The sequence below is a fragment of the Podarcis filfolensis genome, assembly GCF_964270895.1.
Source record: "Podarcis filfolensis genome assembly, chromosome: 16".
NCBI lineage: Eukaryota > Metazoa > Chordata > Lepidosauria > Squamata > Lacertidae > Podarcis > Podarcis filfolensis.
The window spans coordinates 21,767,644-21,791,547 of record NC_139620.1 but is presented as its reverse complement, the minus strand read 5'-3'; the positions used below and the strand labels follow the sequence as shown (position 1 = coordinate 21,791,547).

The following is a 23,904-nucleotide window of genomic DNA, read 5'->3' as shown; positions in this document are numbered from 1 at the left end:
TTCCCTATACAGGATTGCCTTCAGATGGCTCGGGGGTCGGATAACTCCATACCTTCCAACATTTCTCCAATGAAAATAGGGACATCCTAAAGCAAGCATGGCCAAACTTGGCCCTCCAGCTGTTTTGGGACTACAACTCCCATCATCCCTAGCTAACAGGACCAGTCAGTGGCCAGGGATGATGGGAATTGTAGTCCCAAAACAGCTGGAGGGCCAAGTTTGGCCATGCCTGTCCTAAGGAAAAATGGGACATTCCAGGATCAAATCAGAAACCAGGAAATCTGGGACTGTCCCTGGAAAATAGGGACAGTCTGGGACTGTCCCTGGAAAATAGGGACGCTTGCAGGATCTGTAGATGTTGTCAGACCTCAGCTCCCATCAGCCCCTGCCAACGTGGCCCACTGTCGAAAACGTTGGGAGTTTCATAGGTCATAGAATCGTAGAGTTGGAAGGGACCCTGAAGATCATCTGGTCCAACCCCATGCCATGTAGGAATATGCAGCTGTCCCATAAGGGGATTGATCCTGCAACCTTGGCGCTATCATCACCATGCTCTGACCAACTGAGTTGTAGTCCAGCAGCATCTGGAGAGGCACAAGTTTCTCATTCTGCCTGGTATGAATGACAAGCAGTATGGCACAATGGTTAGAGCATCATACTAGGACCTGGGAGACTCCGGTTCGAATCCTCCCACTCAGCCATGTGAAGCACCTTGGGGGCCAGTCACTGCCTCTCAACCTAACCACCTCATGAGGTTGTTGGGAAGATAAAATGGGGACTTGGAGAACCATGTGCACCACCCTGAGCTCCTTGGAGGAAAAGGTGGGGTATAAACACAATACATAAATAATATACACATTTATATCATGCATTTTAAAATAGTACTTAATCAACCAAAACCTCTATGTGGTTTCAAAACTTTTTAAAGCAAGCCCCCCCAGACATGCATAGTTGATTTAAAGTTAAACATGTAATTTTATTTGTGTGAAAACTGCTGATTTTGTTTTTGAATTCCTTTTTAGGTTTACTTTTTTTAAAAAAAAACCATGATTGTTAATTTGAAATTTATATTTTATGTAAGCTGCTTAGAAGCTTCAATGACCAAGCAGCATATAATTCCAATGTAAAAAACGAGTTTGCATAAAAACACATGCCTCTGCAGTTTCAAAACAAATATACATAATCAAATTCCACGTTAAAAGTATGTTTCAGGATAGGCTTTTCTAAATGTAAAATGCTTTGGCGGGTCCTGAAAATGATAAGAGTGAAGGTGCCTCCCTGATATTGTTGTAAACAAAAATTGCCCTTTTCCCTTATGGGGTATCTAAGAGCCCATATAGAGTCCTTACATAGGTTCCCTATTGGTAGGAGAGAATAACAGAGGCCAACCAGAGAATATTGAGAAGCAAAGCAGCTAGTAAGCTTGATCTTTATTGATCTGTTGCAACAGGGTGCTCCCCTCACCTGCAGGAGAGAGGAGGGACCCAGAAAAATGGCTCACAAGGCCTTATAAAGACTTTTGAAATTGCCACCCTGTAGATCAAGACCACCCCCAGAAACATCATACATACAACACAGAATGGGTGTAACCTAAGACCACCCCTCAGATACATCATACCTACATCACAGAAAAGGCGGTCTAAATAGAAATTTAAATGTTTTTCTCTTGTCTTTATTTATCTCCTGTCTGGCAGGTTACTTGATTGGATTGCCTGGGGAGCCTGGCCATTCTTTTGTAGTGATAAATACTTAGTTCCTGGGCCATGTCACAGGCTCACACCCTATTCAAACACAGACATACTGTTAAGACAGGATTTGTGAAGGAAAAGACAATGGGGAGGCTTTTCCACTTTGACCTTGCAGAGAAAACATTTGCTCAGTTTAGGAATCAAAATGGCTTCAGGTCGGTCTTCCTGTGCTGATCTATGTACGTGCGGTTATGAACATTACCTTATATCTAAGACCTCAAAATTCCTATCACAATATCCAGGGGGAAGGGGAGTTCCAGAGAGTCAGTACTGCCAATAGATGACTCCCCAAAATACCTCACCTTGTCCCTGATGAACAGGATCTGCTGTGTGAAGACCGGGATCCTGCCTTGTGATGTAATAAATGGGAGTGGTTAGACTCTGGAGATGACCTGCTGGATGTAGAATCATTCCGGGCACATGACCTAAGAGGCGAGCCAGAAAAGAACGGGTGAAAACAAGACTTTCTTTTCTGAGTGCCCAGGAGATTGCATCAAGCCTTTTCCTGAGAAGGGACATTTCACACCCAAAAACAGCATTCTATCCTTACAGGAACTTGGTACAGCAAACCAGTTTCTGCTCCACTTTCACTCCCTTTAAAAGATGCATTTTGAAACACAGAAAAGCTGCCTTATACTAGGTCAGGCTATTCATCCATCTGACTCTATACTAGCTACTCTGACTGGCAGCAGCCTACTCTACCCATCACTGCTATCAGAGACCCTTTTGCCTTGCATGAAAAAGGTCCCAGTTTCAAGCCCCAGCAACTCCAAGTAGGGCTATGTGAGAACCCTCTCTGAAACCCGTGTCAGCCATGAATTTGTCTAATCCTCCTTTAGAACAATCTAGTTTGGTGGTCATCCCAGTACGTTTCCGAGCACAATTCAAAGTGTTGGTGCTGACCTTTAAAGCCCTAAACGGCCTCAGTCCAGTATATCTGAAGAAGCGTCTCCACCCCCATCGTTCTACCCAGACACTGAGGTCCAGCACCGAGGGCCTTCTGGCGGTTCCCTCACTGTGAGAAGCTAAGTTACAGGGAACCAGGCAGAGGGCCTTCTTGGTAGTGGCACCCGCCCTGTGGAACGCCCTCCCACCAGATGTCAAAGAGAACAACAACTACCAGACTTTTAGAAGACATCTAAAGGCAGCCCTGTTTAGGGAAGCTTTTAATGTTTGATGTATTACAGTATTTTAATATTTTTTGGGAAGCTGCCCAGAGTGGCTGGGGAAGCCCAGCCAGATGGATGGGGTATAAATAATAAATTATTATTATATTATCAGGAGCTACAGCAACTTCCTGTTGCTCCAGAGCTCAGAGCTCAGACTTTCAGGGTGGTTGCTCACCTTTGATCCTTGGCTCGAACCCTTGGAGATGGATTGTCTAAAGTTGCCCCCTTAGTCCGGGAGAAGCAGCTGGTGAAGGAATTTCCTGAATCAGAACTGCTCCCGCTGCTCACCTTCCCGGAAGAGAAGGCCCGGCTGAAACCATCACAGACTTGATCACCTGGTGGTTTGGGGCCCCCCTTTGACCTGGATGCACTTGTCTGGGTGGATGGAGGGGAAGAAGTATCATTTCCTGAGTCGTACTCGTGGGGTACTCCATTCTGTTGGGCCAGCCTGCCAACCCGACCCTCTGCTTTTTTAAAGAGGTCAGCAGGACACCCAGACTTTGAAATCTGCAAGCAAAACAAAAGCCATTGGCCAGCGTATAAATAGATTTTTCCTCAGCCCATTAAGTTTTGTCTGATTTTATACACTCAATCATTATTTTATTTTTTTCCAAATAAACCTTTTTTCTTTTCTTTTCTTTTTAACCATCATGATGCACAGTCTGTAATCAAAGGAAAGAAAGAAAGGAAGGAAGGAAAGAAGGAGAAAGGAAGAAACGAACAAACAAAGAAAGAATAAAAAACAAAACAACACATCTCCCTGAAAGAAAGAAGAAATGTCTTTTTTCCCCACCCAGATATAAATTGGAAGATTTTAAGGCATCATGCAAAGAGTCCTAGGCATGCGAATCAATGTTGAATGAAAGATCAAATAAAAAAAAATATAAAGCAGACTTAAAACCAAAGCCTTCTCTAAAAACAAAGGGGTTGAAAAAGAAAAGGAGTATCTTTAAAAAGACGGACAGACATATGCCTTAGAAATTAAACAGAACAGAACAGAACAGAATCCTGCAAGCATAATCCAGCTAAAATTAAGCACTTCTAGTTCCCATTGATTCCAGCAGGGGAGCCTTAAACAGCCATCGCTGACCTGGTTCCCTCCAGATGCCCCCTGCTGGTGGGGGCTGATGGGAGTAGTAGGCCAGAACATCTGGAAGGCACCAGGTTGGCAAAGGAGGGTATTAATCGTGCATAGGTTCTTTATTGAAGAAATCAACAGAGTATAAGGAGGCAATCCAAAGCAATCCTATGCACCAGTAGTCCCCAACCTGGAAAGTCCTCCAGCTTGTTTTGGACGACAACTCCCATCAGCCAACATGGCAAATTGTCAGGGATAATGGGAGCTGTAGTAGCAACATCTGGAGTGCCACAGGCAGGCACCCAATCCCTGATACAAACAAATGTCCTGTCTTGCCCTGACAGGAAGCCCACTGGAAGGACATAAGGCAGGCCAGTAGTTTCAGCACCATGGGCAAAAGGCTGGCCAGTGGTTTCAGCACCATGGAAAGCTCCAAGTGAGCTACTTGCTCCAAGAATGCCTGGGACTTAATTGAAGCCTTCATTGCCTCCAAGGGTCCAGATCACCCCCTCTGAGACACCACACCTTCCTCAAGGAGTGGAAGGACATACTGCCTGGGACCGATGGGAATTGTAGTTCAAAACATCTGGAAGGCACCAGGTTGAGGAAGGCTGCTGTGCACATTATATGAGATTAAATCCCATTTGAAATGCAGTGGGGCTCGATCCCAATTAGATATGGATTAATTGCATGTCCCATTGAAAGGAGAGAGACTTAACTCCTGAGGGAACATGCCTGGAGCCAAGCTGTAGAAGAGCTTAACTTTGGCTGGGGTCTTGCCCTTTTTGTGATTGATCTCCATTTCAAATCAATCAATCAATCAATCAATCAACTCTCGACAAGGAGATGGGAGGTCTATCACAAACTTTAAAAGAAAAGGGATATCTTAGGAATGACATAAAGAAATCTGGCAGGCAAACTGTAATGCCTTGAAACAATAATCAAAAGAAGAAAATGAAAGAAAACTTTAAGAAAACAAAAAGCAAAAACTCCCTCTGGGAAAAAAGAAGACATATATATATATCTCGGTGTGGTTTTTTCCCCCTCCTAGAAGGCACAGCTCAGGAATGGGGAACCAATGGACCCCCCAGATGCTGCTGGACTACATCTCCCAGCATCCTCAGCAGCCAGAACAGCCAATGGTGGAGGATGCTGGGAATTGCATTCCTGCGATACCCAGGAGGCCACAGGTTAGTCACCCCTGGTACAGCTCATACTTTCGAGGGACCTCTAGTAATAAACGTCCTAGCATCTTGCGGTTTTCATCCACTTACCAATCAAGATTTCCTCCTTTAGTAGGGTAAGGTGTAAGAAAAAGGGAAGAGTGGGCATCATAAGTCCATCATTAGAGTCTCAAATTACAAGAGAAGATTAAAAAAAATCCACAAACCCTCTCTCTATCTCTCTCCACTCAAATGTTGGGTGTTTGTTTTTTTGTCTTGTCCGATTTTAAATAAGCTTTGCCATCATGTTCTCTCTCTCTCTCCAAACAATCCCTTTCGAGCTACTTCGTTTTGGCCACTTGTTTATCTGGGACTTATATGGCATCTATTCACATCATCACCTTTGGCTTTTAATGCTGACCCACATAAAAAAATAATAATTAAAAAATCATTAAAAGGAGAACGGAGATTTTTTTTTTTTGGTAAAAAAAAAGAGAGGAAGATTTCCCGCTTTGTTTTTTAGTGAGGACCAAAAGGAAGACATAGGCACTGGCTACAAAGTACAAACACACCTCTTCCTCCCATTGATGCTTTGTGGCTCCCCACAATATCATCAGATCCATGGGGAGACGTTCCTGGGTTCTAGAGCAGCTCATACTAGCCTCCCCTGCAGACTGTCCCAATGCAGATTGCAAGACGTAGCAAACAACTACAACAACCTCCAAATCTCACAAAGCAAGCTGCCTCATACCAAGTCAGTCACCTTATCTAGCTCAGGACTGTTTTTGCTGTCTGGCAGAATGTGACAGCTGGTGCCCACTGAGACTGCTGGGGAAGAAGGCAAAAAGGCAGGGAGTCCAACAGCATTGGCAGAGGAAGAGGGGGGTGGGGGGAGCGTACCGCCCTTGGCACCACGATCCTGGTGGGGTGCCATCGTGGCTGCCCCCTCCGTGATGGGCACCCCGCCCCCAGAAGACGTGCCATGCCCCTGTGGGTGGCACACCATGCCCCAGGACGCATGTCACGCCCCCAGGACGCACACCATGCCCATGGGACATGCACCACACCCCTGTGGGTGGCATGCCATGCCCCCAGGACATGCGTCACACCCCTGCGGGCGGCGTGCCACGCCCCCGGGCTGCGCACCACACCCACGGGACGCATGCCAGTCACGCCCCTGCCTGAGAGCCAGTGTGGTGTAGTGGTTAAGAGTGGTGGACTCGTAATCTGGTGAACCGGGTTCGCATCTCCGCTCCTCCACATGCAGCTGCTGGGTGACCTTGGGCCAGTCTCTCAGCCCCACTCACCTCACAGAGTGTTTGTTGCGGGGGAGGAAGGGAAAGGAGAATGTTAGCTGCTTTGAGATTCCTTCGGGTAGTGATAAAGCGGGATATCAAATCCAAACTCTTCTTCTTCTTCTGCTGCTGCTGCTCTTCACCCCGGTGCTCTACTGTCCAACAGTAGAGGGCACCAGAGCCAATGACAGGCAGAACCAACTGATTCTGGTTTCCCATCCTTGTCCCTACTGAGTTATGCAAGGGGCGAGACTGAGAGGAAGCTGAAAGCCAGGGCTGCCCCCTGGACTAGTTGCAAGTGGAAAAGCAGGCAGCAGAGATTGAGTCTGGTGGGGCCAGTGCCCCATTCTCCACCTGGCATCCTTCGGCAGCTTTCAGGGCCTCAGGGATTCCATCTGCCAGGTGGCTGGATATGGAATCTTTCCAGCATTTTAATTACCCACAATACCCCCTGTCATCATGTTGCTACTCCAGGACGTTGTGAGCAAATAAAATTAAAATGGGGCCGGTCATTTGCATTTCCTGCAATGCCCCAGAATGATGTCACACCAGGGGCATTGTGGGTAATTAAAGCGGTGGGTGGTTCCCAAAGCCCTTTGCCACAGACCCTTGCCAAGGTAAGGAGGAATGTACCAAGGGACATCCTCAAGCAGGGGTTCCTAAAGTGGGTGGTACCATCCCTTGAGGGGGGTTACCTAGGGGGTCTAAGAGGCAAGTGGGAAGGTGTAAATGGCTATCAGACTATGAAAAGCTGGTATTATGGGATGAAGTATATTAATTTTGTTGAATTAATAATAACACATAATAATACTTTTATCATTTGAACTCAGCCTACGTGACTGAATTGCCCCAGCCACTCTGGGCGTCTTCCAACAGATGTAAAAACATGAGAAAACATCAAACATTAGAAACTTCCCTATACAGGGCTGCCTTTAGATGCCTTCTGAAAGTTGTATGGTTATTTATCTCCTTGACATCTGGTGGGAAGGGGCATTTCACAGGGTCCCTGTAACCTCACTTCTCGCAGTGAAGGAGCCGCCAGAAGGCCCTTGGAGCTGGACCTCAGTGTCCGGGCTGAACAATGGGCATGGAGACGCTCCCTCAGGTATACAGGGCTGATGCCGTTTAGGGCTCTAATTACTGAAACCAAATGGTTTATACTGGATTTTGAATAAATGTGCAATTAAGGACTACTTGCTTTGAATTTTGTTGTGTTATCACCTTCCTTAGCAGGGGTGCCAACTTGAATAAAATATTGGGCGAGGGGTCAGGTAAGCCCTGCCCTAAATAATCCACAAGATGCGGTACACGCACACCATCTGAATGGCAATGTCCATCAACTTTGGGGCCCCCCGGCCCCCTCAAATATTTTATGGGGGGGGCGGTGAAGAAACCTCATCCCCTGGGAATTGGCTCCTAGGTTCCTTAGTGAGTTGTGCAGACTGCTATTCTGAGTACAGTCATACCTTGGTTTTAAAACAGCTTAGTTCTCGAATGTTCTGGCTCCCAAACACCGCAAACCTGGAAGTAAATGTTCCAGTTTGCGAACTATTTTTGGAAGCCAAACGTCCGACGTGGCTTACACAGCTTCTGATTGGCTGCAGGAGGAGCTTTCTGCAGCCAATCGGAAGACGTGTGTTGGTTTCCGAATGTTTTGGAAGTCGAACGGACTTCTGGAATGTATTCCATTTGAGAACCAAGATACAACTGTGATGCTTTTTATAGGTCAGGGTAGGGGGAACTGGGGGATGAGTTTATGGAACCAAGAAAAAGTTTCAGAGCAACCACCCTAGACTATCTGCATATAAACAAACTGAAATATTAACTCAATTAATGTGGGGCCTGGGAACTAACCCTCAGACCAAAGCTCCACAGTTGCTGCGCAGACACCTTCCGCCATTCATTCTCAAACGTGTTAATTTCACGGTGGGTGCCTTGTTTCATATCGCGCTGCTTAGATCTCCATTTAGGTGAAACGATGGAGATTGCTCGGTTCTCCCATCAAGAGAACATTGCTGTTACCGTTTTGCCACCAGGCCATGGATCTGTGAGATAGGCAAGAGTCCTGCAGGGCAAACTTCACTAAGCCTACTTACTCTTATCAAAAGTCCTATTGAACTCCGCAGGACTTAACTTCTAACTAAATATATTTGGGATCAGGCTGTTTGCAGGTTTTCTGGTCGGGTCAAAACATTATTTAATTGAAGTGGGAGGAGGAGAAAAGAAAGGCTCGTACCTCGGGCTTCAATTTCCGCCGAATGCTTAACTCAAGAAGCAGGGTAGCCCAATAGGTTACAAAAGTATAATTGCAGCGAATTTTCCAATTAAACTGAACAAGCCTGTTTGGTGTGCTTTAAATGCCTCCTTGGAGAGATGTTGCTATCAATTTTCTCAACCATATGGAACCAGCAATTTTTGCAGCGCGCTTAAGAAACCTCTCTCTTTCTGGGGGGTCTTTCTTGTGTTTTAAAGCTCCAACTTCAAAGTCAGAATATCCTTCCCTTCCAGGAGGTGCCTGGCGGCGGAACGAGCCTGCACAAATCCACAGATTTTCTGCATGAAGTCCCAGATTTCTCTGTGCCTGCTCTTCCGTTTACTCTCCCATACAACACTCCCACCCCACCCTGAAAGCGTGCACATCTATTATCAAAATGTGAGTGACAGCCGCCAGCTTGGTTGGTTTCAGAAAAGGAGCCGGCAAATCCACGGAGGATATGGCTATCGATAGCTGCTGGCCACAGTTGGAAGAGCCCGCTGGATCAGGCCAATGGCCCATCTAGTCCAGCATCCTTTGCTCACAGTGGCCGACCAGATGCCTGTGGGAAACCAGCAAGCAGGATTGGAGCCCAAGAGCCCTCTCCCCTCTTGTGGTTTCCAGCAACTGGCATTCAGAAGTATTGCTGCCTCCAAATGTGGAGGCAGAGCATAGCCATTGTGGGTAGCAGCTATCGACAGCCCTCTCCACCATACAGTGGTACCTCTGGTTGCGAATGGGATCCATTCTGGAGGCCCATTCGCAACATGAAAAGCCTGCAACCTGAAGCGCCGTATCTGCGCAGGTGCGCGGCGCAGTTTGGTGCTTGTGCACATGCACGAAGCACAATTTAGCGCTTCTGCGCAAGCGCAAGCAGCAAAACCCGGCAATAACCCTTTCCGGTACTTCCAGGTCGCCGCGGGACACAACCTGGAAAAATGTAACATGAAGCAAATGTAACATGAGGTATGACTGTGTTTGAGGCAGTATGCTTCTGACTACCCAGTGCTGGAAACTATGGGGTGTCAAACTGCAGTCAAGTACAACATTCCTACAGTGGACATGCTAGGGGATGCTTTGTACCACTCAGGAGAAGACTTCCTGTTTCATCCTGAGCTGGGACAGACTTCTACTACATGTGACTTGAAGAGGGTGTGGTCTGTTGTAGTAGCATGGAGGAGCACATGGCCTCCATGCTCTGATCAGTGTGTGTTCTCCATTTTGTATGTCACTGTGTGTTTGGAGGAGTGACTGCTTAGTCACAGTCACTTGGGACTAACTCCTTTATGGAGTAGTTCTAGTAGTTATATAACCTAAGCCTGCCTGTCTGTGAATCCGAATGAATCTGCGAGTAAACTACTTTTATATTCACGTTAATCAGATTCTTGTGTTTATTCTTTTTAAGAGGGATTAGAAGGGATTTTACCAGGAAGGAATCTTTAACAGTAAGACTCAGATGAGTCAGCAACAAGCTGATTGCTGCGTAATTTAAAAAGGGGGATGTTCGGAATTCTGCTAGAATACGGAACTTGCTAGCGCAAGTTAGGAAGGATATCATTAAATAATATATCCTCTCCTGCCTCCCTAATCATCCCACAGAAACCACAGCAAGGGAGAGTACTGTTGTGCTCAGGTCCTGTTTATGGGCTTCTCAGAAAAGTCACCTGGTTGCCCACCATGAGAACAGCATGCCAGACTTGATGTGCCATTCACCTTGAATCAGCAGTGCTCCTCCTAATCCTCCTCCTCATCTTACATGCAATATTTGTAAAAAAAACAACAACCATAAGCTGACCTTCTGTTTGGCGAAGAGCCTTCTCCATCTGCTAATCTGGCCATAGACTTATTCAGAATCTTGAGAAGCCACCTGCAATTTTAAGTTCCCACAATGTTCCAGAGGAAGGCTGCATCAGCCGTTCCAAAGCACTGTGGGAAATTCCAAGCGATGGGTGGTTTCCCAGTGCCTGCTGTTGCTAGGCAACCGTGCGGGGCTTGTAGGCCACATGTCGACAACAGTAAGCCATGTCAGTGTGCTGGAATGCCAAAGCTGTCTAGATCAGGGTTAGCCTTCCACAATACTGTGGACTACAACTCCCGTCACCCCTGAACATTGGTCATGCTGGCTGGGCTCACGAGAGTTCCCAAAGTATCTATAGGGTGTCATGTCAACTTTCCCTGGTCCAGACTTAGATCTGAACTTTCCCCTGCCTCAGCTCAAGTTTAATTGTGTGTGTTTTTTAAAAAAATTAACTCAATTAGTGCTTTTGCTATCAAGCTCCCCAGGAGGCATCTTGATTAAATTTAATGGGCAGTGGAATAATAATGCTTAACAATGAGTGTTCAGACAAAGTATAGCAACAGCAACTATCTCCATAGTTTTCCTCTCAGGCTACCCTTAGGAACAGACAACCTTGGTCATAGAGTGGGGAGGGTGGTTGCCTTTCTCTCCTTTGATGCTCAGCTTACCGCATCATTCGCTCTATAGGACGCACCCGACCATAGGACTCACCTTGTTTTAGAAGTGGAGGACAAGAAAAACATTTCTCTCCCTCTCTGCGCAGCGGCAGGAGAAACGGAGCCCCTTCCATTTCTCCTCCCGCTTCGCTGAAGGGGCGCTGCGCAGAGAGGGAAAACTGTGCAGCGCCTCTCCAGCGAAGCAAAGCCAGGAGAGCAAGAGGGATCGGTGCACACCGACCCCTCTCGCTCTCCAGGCTTCAGCAAAAGCAACGTGAAGCCTCCGGAGCGCAGCTGGAGTTCCCGCCACGCTCCGGAGGCTTCGGGTTCCTTTCGCTGAAACCGAGAGTGTCTTGCTCTCCTGGCTTCAGCGAAAGGAACCCGAAGCCTGGAGAGCGAGAGGGTTCGAAGCCTCCCGAGCGCTCTCCTGGCTTAGTGAAAGCAACGCGAAGCCTCCGGAGCGCGACGGGAGCGCTCCCACTGCGCTTCGGAGGCTTCGTGTTGCTATCGCTGAAGCCATGGAGCCTGCATTCGCTCCATAAGACGCACACACATTTCCCCTTAATTTTTGTAGGGGGAAATGTGCATCTTATAGAGCGAAAAATACGGTAATTCTATTGGATCTGACGTTTACAAAGATCCGCTGGAAAAAGTGGCTTGTGCTCTCCCTCCCTTTCTATCTCTCTCTGGAGGAGAAAGTGGCCTTGTGTGTGTGGCTCATTTAGGAAAGGAAGTGAGCAGAAGGGGTGACACCCAAGGCACTTGCTCAAAAATCCAAATCTGCTCATTAACTGAAAGAGGTGGGTGACCCCTCTTTCAACTGCTACTCAATATGTTAACTATGTTAAATGTTCAGAGTGAGTCATAAATAGGAGTGGGTGACTCTGTCTCTTTCAATTTCTCATTTTTCCAATCTTCAGTTCTCCACATCAGCTTGCATTAAAAAGAAAGAAATCCTCATGAAAATTCACCAACATTTAAGGGCACATTTATCCTAATATGCTCATTTTTAAAATGCAATTTTGCATAATATACACCTTATTTTTTGCAAAACAACGTCCCCCCTAAAACATTGAATTTTTGTGTGTTACTGCAAAATAGATAGATAATTTTTAACGAACACTTTATCCCAGGATATGAACGTAAAAACATAAGATAATAATAAGAGCTTGTTGATGGCCAATGGGCCATCTAAACCAGCATCATGTTCTCCCAGTGGGCAGCCAGATGCCTCTTGAGAAGTCTGCAAGCAGATTCAAGCATGAGAGCAACTCTCCCTTCCTTTGGTTTCCAGCAGCTGGTATTCAGAAGCATTTCTCCCTGTGAGCATGCAGGCAGAGCATAGCCGCCATGGCTAGTAGCTTTTGATAGCCTTCACGAATTTATCAAATCCTCGTTTGAAGCCATCCAAGTTGGTGACCACCACTGAAGTAATTTCTTCTACCTGTCCCGAACCTTCCAACATTCAGCTTCAGTGGATGCCCGTGACTCCTAGTATTATGAGAGACTTTTCTCTATTTCTCCATATCATGCATCATTTAGAAACTTCTATCATGTCAACTTTTAATCGCCTGTACTCTAAACGACACAGGTGGCGCTGTGGGTTAAACCACAGAGCCTAGGGCTTGCTGATCGGAAGGTTGGCGGTTCGAATCCCGTTGCTCAGTCCCTGCTCCTGCCCACCTAGCAGTTCGAAAGCATGTCAAAGTACAAGTAGATAAATAGGTACCACTCTGGTGGGAAGGTAAATGGTTCGCCAGAAGCGGCTTAGTCATGATGGCTACATGACCCGGAAGCTGTACGCCAGCTCCCTCGGCCAATAAAGCGAGATGAGCACTGCAACCCCAGAGTCGGTTACGACTGGACCTAATGGTCAGGGGTCCCTTTACTTTACTCTAAACGAAGAAATCCCTTACATCTCAACCTCTCCTCATAGAGGAGTCACTCCACCTCCTTGATCATCTGAGTTGCCCGTTTCTGAACCTGTCCCAACTCTAGAATATCCTTTTCCGAAGTGAGGCCACCAGACCTGCACACCAAGTGTGGTTTGCACCATCAGTATACCTTTTTGTACACATCACTTGACCGGAGAACTTGGCTTTGCAAAATTCAGAGAGGTGCAAATTCTGAAGGTTGGCTGCATTTCAGTTCTCCTATTGCAGATTCACCTTTATTTGCAAGCTGAATCAAATTCCTCCCGTCTCCAGCACACAACACCTAAAACAGAAGGCTGTGCTTTTCATGCAACACAGCTTCCTTCTTTTAGCATCTCTTTCAAAGTACAAAGGTCTGCTTGTAAACCTACCTATGAGAAGCTACTGCAGAGAAACTTCTACACATAGGGGGCAGGAGTGCCCAGATCAGATTTCACACACAGCGCTGTTTCCATTTTGCTGCAGTTCATATTCTGCTAAAAACCATGCTATTTGTCTGTCGTCCCCAGTGGCAAAATTACGTATGCAATGTACAAAATCAGTCACATACATTCGGGAAGTTACTTTGCCATTGTATCATTTGCAGACTGAAAGCAACAACAACAATGAATACTGATAGTTTTTGCTGGATCGATTTCCAATACAGACATGGAACAAATAAGGAAACACCAGCAATTTCCGCTCTCATTTTTGGTTTTGTTGCAATGCTCTTACATCCCTACTTCTGAGTCTTTTTAGTTTCTATGCCTGAGGGCAGGCCCCACCTCTCTCTGTCTCTGTCCCCGTCTCTCTTGTTAATGTGAGCCACTTTGGGCCCTGCCATTGGGTAGTTTGAGATGGCAACCTCAGGTGGCATATACTGTAGGATGGCGGCAAAATATTGAGCTGTGTACACCACATGGCCTGCCCTGTGCCTGCTGCCCTTAGGTGTGATAAAGGATGCTATCCTGTCACCGGTATTAAAGTCTGGTCTGTCGGTGTACAAGGAAGGGGGGTGGCATCTTCTTGCCCTTTGCCTCAGGCAGCAGAATGTCACGGGCCAGCCCTGACGTAGGGCAATGATATTTGTTTGAAATGCTATACACACACACACACACACAAAATAAATAAATTTTTGAGAGTATGTACTTTGAGAGTATGAGGCCATGTAGATTCCCTACATGGGATGTGGGTGGCGCTGTGGGTTAAACCACAGAGCCTAGGACTTGCCGATCAGAAGGTCGGCAGTTTGAATCCCCGCGACGGGGTGAGCTCCCGTTGCTTGGTCCCTGCTCCTGCCAACCTAGCAGTTCAAAAGCATGTCAAAGTGCAAGTAGATAAATAGGTACCGCTCCAGTGGGAAGATAAACGGCGTTTCCGTGCACTGCTCTGGTTCGCCAGAAGCGGCTTAGTCATGCTGGCCACATGACCCGGAAGCTGTACGCCAGCTCCCTTGGCCAATAAAGCAAGAAGAGCACCGCAACCCCAGAGTCGGTCACGACTGGACCTAACGGTCAGGGGTCCCTTTGCCTTTACCTAGATTCCCTACACATTCACTTGAATGCTCTGATTTAGGGAAGTGGGGGTCTCAGGATGTTGGGGTCCAAATGCAGCCATCCAGACCTCTCTCACCTGGCCCTTGAGACTCTCTCTGGACCACACCCTTCTTCATAGACCACACCCCTCACTAGCTCTGCATCACACCCACACCCAAGTAATCATCATCCCTGGTTGGATCTGTGTCTGATAATGCCTCTCGCTTACCTGGCTGGAGGACAGGAGAGGGTTTTGTGTGAGTGTAGAAACCAGCCTACTGAAATTTACATCCATTGCTCCGCCTGCTTTTACATCTGGCCCCGCCCACTCTTAGCATGTGGCCCCTGGAGCGTAGCCGAGAAGGAAACATGGCCCTTGGCTGAAAAGGGTTCCCCACTCCTGCTCTAACACCTACACAGGAACGCTTGTTTGCTTGCTTTATATAAAAAAGGGATCCTAGCAAAAAAACAGGCACATTAAATTAACACTGCATGGCAGCTCCTCTTTCTGGCTTGGGAGGTGGAGGAAAGGCAAGCCTTGGTGCCAGAAGTAGATACATCCAGGCAGGCCTTGAGCACAAACAAACCCGGCCTTGAGCTCACAGTGATTGCTGTGCCCAAGCCAGCCCTGTTACATCCGGCTGCCCATTTTCTCCTCTGATGCTCGCAAGGCGTCTATTAGCATCCATAGGAGCAGCCACGGGGCCTGTTTGTCAAGAGTCCTCCAGCATCCCCCTTCGTCTCTCGCCACCCTTGCACCTCCGCTCCCACCCGATTCAATGCAAATGTTGCTTTTTAAAAAAACAGGTTTAATCTTGCGTGCCTCCGAGGACTGAACCGCCTGGGTGCAAGAGGCAGCAAATCCACGGAGCGGAAGAGGCATGTTACAGAGACACCCGTGTGAAATATCATCGCTGGAGGCCACTGCCTTGGTAAATGTCTCCCCTGTATTATTCATGGGCTACAGCCTAAGCAATCTCTCGTCTCCCCCCCCCCCCGATCCCATCCTCTGCCCTCCCTTTCTCCCCACCCTCTGTGCAAAAAACTGCACGCTCTCCATACATCAGAGAGCCACGCCGTTAATAATGCATCGAGCTTTCAAACCGACTTTTAGTATAACATGCCTGTAATTGAGTCATAAACATTGCATAACGGATCCTCGGGGCCTTAAACCAAGGGGCAAAGCAGATAGGGGGATACTTACAGCTTCTGTGGAGGGAAGCAAGCCGTCGTTCTGGGGGGTGTAGCCGGGGAAAGGAGTGGTGGTCAGCTCTGTAGTGCCATCAGGCTTTTGAGGGCTCTTCAAAGAGTGCCGGGAGTGTTTCCATCTCGCTTTGCGGCCTTCCTCCCGTGACCTGGCACCCGGCCTGGAGGGAGAAGAGGGGTGGTTCCTATTTAGGAAGATGCCTCATAGTGTCAGGACGAAGAAGAATTGTGGGAGGCGCTAGCCAGGGAACCCCAAGAGGAAGAAGGTTCAGAGCCAGGGGATTGGTGGCAGGACAATGAGGAGAGGTCAGAGGGAAAAGATTGGGAGGAGGTGCCAGATGCCGAAGGGGCAACAGGGTTTAGTGAGCAGGAGGAGCCTGTGACAGGGAGCAGTTCAGACTCAGAGGGTGAAGCAGAGGGGGGCGGGTCAAGAGACTGCCGAAGAGTCCAAGGAGTCTCCCTTTCCTGCTGCGACAAGCTCCCCTCCCCCTGGTCTCCGAGAACACGCAAAATAATGAGGAGAGCAGAACAGAGGCTAGAGGTGAGCAGACACAGTTTGAGACTGCTTGGGAAACCTCTGGGAGAGAAGGAGCCTTTGAAGGGGTGGAAGGCAGGTGAAATATACTCAGAGTCGAGAGTGTATTTCATGCTCTTTATTCAGTTCATAGTGGTGAGGAGGAATGGAAGTTCCCCCAGAATGTCTGCTTTATAAACATTATTTACACAATGGGCCCCATGTGATTGGCTAATTCTGGGATTCTCCTGTAGGCCAATCAGCTTGCGGATTCACTTCCACCTGGAGCTGGATTGGGTGGCTCCTGTGGACCAATCAGACTGCTGCATTCTGGATCCTATTGTTCTAGGACCAGACTGCTGCATTCTGAATCCTGTTGTTCTAGGACCAATCAGACAGCTGCATTTTGGATCCTATTCAACTCAGAACATAACAGCAGGGACCTTCAGTCCTGGCAACTGCTCCATAGGGACAAGACCTACTGGGAAGTGTTGCTGAATTGTATAAGACCCTGACCATTAGGTCCAGTCGTGGCCGACTCTGGGGTTGCGGCACTCATCTCACTTTATTGGCCGAGGGAGCTTCCGGGTCATGTGGCCAGCATGACTAAGCTGCTTCTGGCAAACCAGAGCAGCGCATGGAAACACCGTTTACCTTCCCGCTGGAGTGGTACCTATTTATCTAGTTGCACTTTGACGTGCTTTTGAACTGCTAGGTTGACAGGAGCAGGGACCGAGCAATGGGAACTCACCCCGTCACGGGGATTCGAACCGCCAACCTTCTGATTGGCAAGTCTTAGGCTCTGTGGTTTAACCCACAGCGCCACCCGCGTCCCTCTGAATTGTATACCGTCTCCTTGAATAAAGAGGATTTCATATAGGGTTCTCTTCCAACCTTACATAGAGGTGACACTGGCCCTTTCCTTAAGACAGTGGTTTTCAACCAGTGTGCCGTGGCACCCTGGGGTGCCAGGAATGATGGTCGGAGTGCTGCAGGCAGCACTGACCTCTGTCCCTCTTTCCTTCCCTCCCTCCTCTGATGCCCTCTTACGTCTTTGCCTTCCAAAGGCTAGCACAGCTGTTTGTTGCAGCAGCCCTGGCTACAAGCTCCGCAGGTGAATGGTGCTTCTGGGGCTGACCAGGGGTTGCTTCCCAGGCCACTGTGGGGCAGTGTGAGGAGGCCCCTTTCTTTGGGGTGGGGGGGCAGATCAAAGACCTGGGATGGCAGCCGTGGCTGTCCAGAGGACTCCCAAGGAGAGGGGAGAGAAGGCTGAGTGAACACTCTACAAGGGAGGGTGTTTGAAAAAGGGTGAGAGGCTGCCAGCTCTGCAGGCAAGGGGTGACGCAACTGGGCTCCTGAGCCCCACAGGGGTGCTGAAGGAAGAATGTGGTTGGTCTAGGGAGTCGTGGACCCAGAAAGGTTGAAAACCTCCTATGCCTTAAGACATAGGAAGATCGGAAGCTGCCTTGCACTGAGTTAGACTGCTGGTCCATCTAGCTCAGTATTGTCAGCACTGACTGGCAGCAGCTCTCCTGGGTTTTAGACAAAAAAATAATAATTAACACCGGTCTTGAAAGACCTACACTGGCTCCCAGTACGTTTCCGAGCACAATTCAAAGTGTTGGTGCTGACCTTTAAAGCCCTAAACGGCCTCAGTCCAGTATACCTGAAGGAGCGTTTCCACCCCCATTGCTCAGCCCAGACACTGAGGTCCAGCTCCGAGGGCCTTCTGACGGTTCCCTCCCTGCAAGAAGCCAAGTTACAGGGAACCAGGCAGAGGGCCTTCTCGGTAGTGGCACCTGCCCTGTGAAACACCCTCCCATCAGATGTCAAAGAGAAAAATAACTACCAAACTTTTAGAAGACATCTGAAGGCAGCCCTGTTTAGGGAAGCTTTTAATGTTTAATAGGTTATTGTATTTTACTGTTTTGTTGGAAGCTGCCCAGAGTGGCTGGGGAAACCCAGCCAGATAGGTGGGGTATAAATAATAAATTATTATTATTATTATTATTATTATTATTATTATTATTATTATTATTATTATTCCCAGGTAAGATTCTTACCTGCTTCCACAGCTCTCTGTGAGGGAATTGGTGCTCTCTGAGCCAGAGCGGCAGCGGCGATGGCGGCGGCGTTGGGATTTCTGTGACTGACTGCGAGAGCTTTTGAAAAAGAAGACAGAAAAACAGAACACCTTAACATTCACCTGCAGGTGGGAATCCGTCTTTGAAAGGTCCATGGAGCGTTGGGAGATGTGGCCAGAAAATACAGCTGGCAAATGCCAGCTCATCAGTCGTAGGGCTAAATGAAAACAGCTTTCCGAAAGCCTCTACAATGGACTTCCCAACCTGGTTGTCAGACTACAACTCACCTCGTCCTTGACCACTGGCCCTGCTGGCTGGGGCCCATGGGAGTTATAATCCAACAACATCTGGATGGCATCTGTTTACGGAAGGCTGTGACATGGAATTCCTGTCAAATTGGTTTATCAGTGAACCTAGTGTCACGTACGCAAGAATCCGACCTGACTGCAAACTTGTCAGAACCAGCTAAGGAGGAACCTAATGGCAGAACGCTGCAGTAAATTGGAAAACAACTCCATATAAGGTACAAGGAGGATTCTAATATGTACAGTAAAAAAAAAATTGGGTTGAGTAAGTGTTTTCAAGGACTGTGGTTGTATGCAAGATGGTGTGGTGCTGGGGTGGGGTGGCAAGAAGATGTATATTTGGCCATATAGGGTGTGTCCTAAGGGAAATGCTCTGGCAGACTCTTAGAACTCTGTCCTGTACTGGACAATGTTTGACCAATTGAGAATTTGGTGTGAGCCTCCATACTTGACCCCTGCAAGGGGAATTTCTGCCGCAGCTACTCCACAATATTTACAGGCAGCAAAATTGTGGGAAGAAAGGGATTTGATTGAAAACACCTCTGGGAAGTGGTTTTATATACAGTGGTACCTCGGGTTAAGTACTTAATTCATTCCGGAGGTCCGTACTTAACCTGAAACTGTTCTTAACCTGAAGCACCACTTTAGCTGATGGGGCCTCCTGCTGTCGCCGCGCCGCCGGAGCACAATTCCTGTTCTCATCCTGAAGCAAAGTTCTTAACCTGAAGCACTATTTCTGGGTAAGCGGAGTGTGTAACCTGAAGCGTATGTAACCTGAAGCGTATGTAACCCGAGGTACCACTGTAACACTCTCTCTCTCTCTCTCTTTATCTATCTATCATCTATCTATATCTATCTATACCCATTTCCCCCCCTGAAAAAAATCTTTTCCGAAAGATTTTGTAGAATCATAGAACTGTAGAGTTGTAGAGCCCTTCAAGGGCTATTGGGTCCAACCTGTCAGGCTTGGGGTCTCTCCCCCCCACACATGAGACGATTCCGGTAGTTGATTATTTCAGATTTATTGTCCATTACAAAGCCCCGGTCGGAGCTCAGCTAATTCAGTCATCCTCTGACGAAAGCGTTGCCAGAACTGAGCTCCTCCCCCTTCCCCCCCAACAGGAAAACCCCCACTTTCTCTTCCTGTTAATTTTGCACTTCTCGGCTAATCTTGTGATTCTACGAGATTTGGGAGATGGCACTCCCTGTATTCCCGTGTCTGTGTCACTATCTGAGCTTAGCTTCTGCGTTCCTTCTCCCTGTGTCTCTGTGTGAAGAAGAAGAAGAAGAGTCTGGATTTGATATCGCACTTTATCACTACCCAAAGGAGTCTCAAAGCGGCTAACATTCTCCTTTTCCTTCCTCCCCCACAACAAACACTCTGTGTGGTGAGTGAGGCTGAGAGACTTCAGAGAAGTGTGAGTAGCCCAAGGTCACCCAGCAGCTGCATGTGGAGGAGCGGAGACGCAAACCTGGTTCACCAGATTACGAGTCTACTGCTCTTAACCACTGCACCACACTAGCTCTTTGTATTGGTGTGTACAATGTTCACATTCCTGCGGCTAACTGCTTCTTCCCCCTCCCTTGGGAATTCCTCAATTCTTCCCCCTTGTCTTCCTGTGTCTGCTGTCAGATAGAGACTTGCTCTGACATAACCCCTGCAATCGCAACAAAAGAATTCCACCGCTGAACAGCTCTTACCACCAGAAAATTCTTCTTAATGTTTCATCAGAATCGCCTTTCTTGTAATTTGAAACCTATGGTTTGGGTGCTACCCACCAGAGCAGCAGAAAACAACCTTGCTCCATCTCCCATATGTCAGCCCTCCAGATATTTGAAGATGGCTCTCACATCTCCTCTCCTATTCATCTCACTTAATGTTGACTGAGACCCTGCTGTTAGTTCGTATTGATGAGCAAGGAATGGGTTGAAAGAGGAAGGTAGAACGGAATAAGCCTATCGATTCCTTCAATATTCAAATAATGTCAAACAATATGACAGCTGGATCCACAGTTGTACCCAAAGTTCACAGAAACAGAGTTGGCCACTTTCCCCCATATTCTCTAGGGGAAGACTGAATTTCCCCAGTGCTTTAGCGGTCATCTGTCAAGTAAGCGGTATATAAGTTTTGTGAACCAAATAAAACCATTTTTCGGTCTGCTTTTCCTCCGGAAGGAGCCCAACGCAGTCACACAGCTATAGGAGGCAACTCCAGGGGGCTGTGGGTGTACCGTATTGGCCCAAATATAAGCCACACCCGAATATAAGCCACACCTTTAAAATTGGAGTGGTGAAAGGAAAAAATACCCAAATATAAGCTGCTCCCTTCCTCGCTGCTCCTGGCTGCATACTGGGGGGGGGGGGGGAGCCACGCTGCATTGCTGGCTGCCTTTCCCCTTCCTCGCTCTCTCCCTTCCCGGCCTTAGGGGAGAGGACAAGGGAACTACGCACGGGGCGGGAGCTGCTTTGCCGCGCTCCTGGCGCTGTTTGCCCCATGCTCCTGGCTGCATACAGTAAGGTCGCGAATATAAGCCATACTTTAACTTTTCACGATCAGAATTTCGGGGGAAAGTGTGGCTTATATTCAGGCCAATACGGTAATATACCGTATTTTCCGCTCCATAAGGCACACGTGCCCATAAGGCGCACCTAGTTTTTAGAGGGGGGATTCAAGGAAAAAAAATATTAATTAAAGGGAGCACTGAGCAGAGCCTGTATGCATCCCAGGCTCTGCTCAGCGCTCCCTTTCATGAGCCGCGTGGAGTGTATGTGTGGCTCTTGGGGGCTTTTCCCCGAGGAGGGAGAAGGGCAGCCCATCACTGACAGCCCATCACTGAGCTTGTGTGTGGCTCTTGGGGGCTTTTCCCGCCTGCCTCACCCCTGCATTCGCGCCATAAGACACACACACATTTCCCCTTACTTTTTAGGAGGGGAAAAGTGTGTCTTATGGAGTGAAAAATACGGTAATTGTGGGGGCCACCAGGTGCGTCTTACCCACAGAGGCTAGTGGTGCGGGGTGCCACGGCACCAAGCTCTAGAGGGCGCCAGGGAAGAGGCGGAGGCTGGACGCGGCACCTCCCAGCATCAGCTTGCCACCCTCGCCCGCCTCCGCAATGCCGCACCGAAGCAGCACCGTGTCCGGAGCCTCCGTCTGCTGTGACCACCGTGGCATGAAGTGGCCAGATGAGCCAGGAGCCACCACATCCAGCCTTCACCTCTTCCCCACCAAAGGAGCCGCCCTCCAGCCACTGCCCACCTCCTCCAGCCCCGCCGGCAGCGCCTAAAAAACTCTGGGAAATGGGGGCGCCGGAGGGAGCTTTGCACCACAGCGCCGGCTATGCTTAAGACGGCCCTGGGGGCCACACACCCACAAAGTCATTGAGCAAAGCCGGCAGGTGGGAGTGGCACTGCCTTTGAGAGAGAAGCCGTTCAGCTCCAGAGGCAGCCAGCCAGCGAGGCACCCTATTACCACTCATAAACGCCATCTCCAACTCCTCGAAAGATTCCATCAACGGTGTCTCCGAAAAATTTTACACATCACTTGGGAAGACAGGCGAACTTATACCAGTGTACTGAAAGAAGCAAAGATCACCGATGTTGAAGCAATGATTCTTCAACATCAGCTTCGTTGGAGTGGTCATGTTGTGCGGATGCCTGATGATCGTCTTCGAAAGCAACTACTCTATTCCGAACTTAAAAATGGAAAGTGTGATGCTGGTGGTCAACAAAAGAGGTTTAAAGACTGTCTCAAGGCAAATCTTAAAAAATGTAGTATCAACACTGACAACTGGGAAACACAGGCCTGCGAGTGCTCCAATTAGAGAACAGTCTTTGCCACGCAAAATGACGTCACACGCATGTGCAGAAGTGCTGAATCGCATCACACATGTGCGCAGATGCGGCGGTTCAGGCGAACTTCAGGGTTGCGAACTTGCCTCCCGCACGGATCACGTTCACAACCCGAGGTATGACTTTATTGCTATAATATGGATTTTTCTTTTCTTTTGGGACAACCTCTGCTTTTTTTTTTAGCTGAAGAGCTTACTTGAGCCAACGACACCCACCCACCCACCAATGTACGCACCAATTTGCATGCATGCGCAAATCAACCACGAACGCTGGTGCGTACATAGCGACTGCCTCCACTTACTGTTTCTTGTGTTTTCTTTCTTCCTTCCTTTTGCTTTTGGGGCTTGGGGAACTAAATAAGAGGGTGGGGGAAAAAAAGGTATAAGCTAATGAACGAGTAACTGACCATTCGATTTAGAGAGCTGGTAAAAGTTCAACGGGGGCATGTAAACGTGTAGGAGCGCCACTGTGCTCGTTTATTTATTTATTTTTATTTCATACAATTTATATACCATTGATGGTAAACATTCCCCTCCTCAAAAAAACCCCTACCCTCAGAGCAGTAAAACCGTAAAATTGTAAGAAAATTAAAAACAACTATTTGGAACAGGGGTCAGCAAACTTTTTCAGCAGGGCTCCGGTCCACTGTCCCTCAAACCTTGTGGGGGGCCGGACTATAGTTTGAAAAAATAAATAAATGAACGAATTCCTATGCCCCACAAAAAATCCAGAAATGCATTTTAAATAAAAGCACACATTCTACTCATGTAAAAACACCAGGCAGGCCCCACAAATAAGCCAGAGATGCATTTTAAATAAAAGGGCACATTATACTCATGTAAAAACAAGCTGATTCCTGGACCATCCGTGGGCCAGATTTAGAAGGCGATTGGGCCGGATCCAGCCCCCGGGCCTTAGTTTGCCTACCCATGATTTGGAACATTTAAAAAAAACCCTGAAACAAGTGGTGAACTAAAAAAAGGCATTGAAACACTGGGGAAACACTGTTTTGGGTGGGCTTATCTAAACAAAAACGTTTTTAGCCCAGTGTCAATGCACAGGGAGTTCCAAAGTGCGGGTTCTGCCACATTAAAGATGAATTTCTTACAAAAGCTAACATGCCGTGGCATCAGATCATTACCCAAAATGGTCCTTTGGCAGGAGCAGTGGAAGAATGCTGAAACTAGGATCAGCAACTAGGGGCCTTCTCCATTAGATCTGGTTGAACCAAAATGGTTAACTTCCACTGACCACTGGTGAGCTGGTTCAGCCTGTGATTCTAGAATTATTCCAGACAGTTTAGGCAAGTTTCCCCCCCCCCAAGCCCTCACTATCCT

General features: G+C 47.9%; 1 protein-coding gene across 2 annotated transcripts in view; it reads right to left on the bottom strand.

The window, feature by feature from the left end:
- Positions 1-23,904, bottom strand: part of SRRM4 (serine/arginine repetitive matrix 4) — a 345,117-nt gene that overhangs the window by 235,212 nt on the left and 86,001 nt on the right. For both annotated transcript variants that reach the window (XR_014542415.1, XM_083590245.1), the window contains exons 6-10: positions 22,869-22,919; positions 18,393-18,491; positions 15,814-15,976; positions 3,093-3,424; positions 2,051-2,173 (exon numbers count right to left, since the gene is read on the bottom strand). Coding sequence is in view for 1 of the 2 variants with exons in the window: in XM_083590245.1 (XP_083446371.1) it covers positions 2,051-2,173; positions 3,093-3,424; positions 15,814-15,976; positions 18,393-18,491; positions 22,869-22,919 (768 nt within the window). In the remaining variant the exon portion in view is untranslated. The remainder of the gene's footprint in view (positions 1-2,050; positions 2,174-3,092; positions 3,425-15,813; positions 15,977-18,392; positions 18,492-22,868; positions 22,920-23,904) is intronic.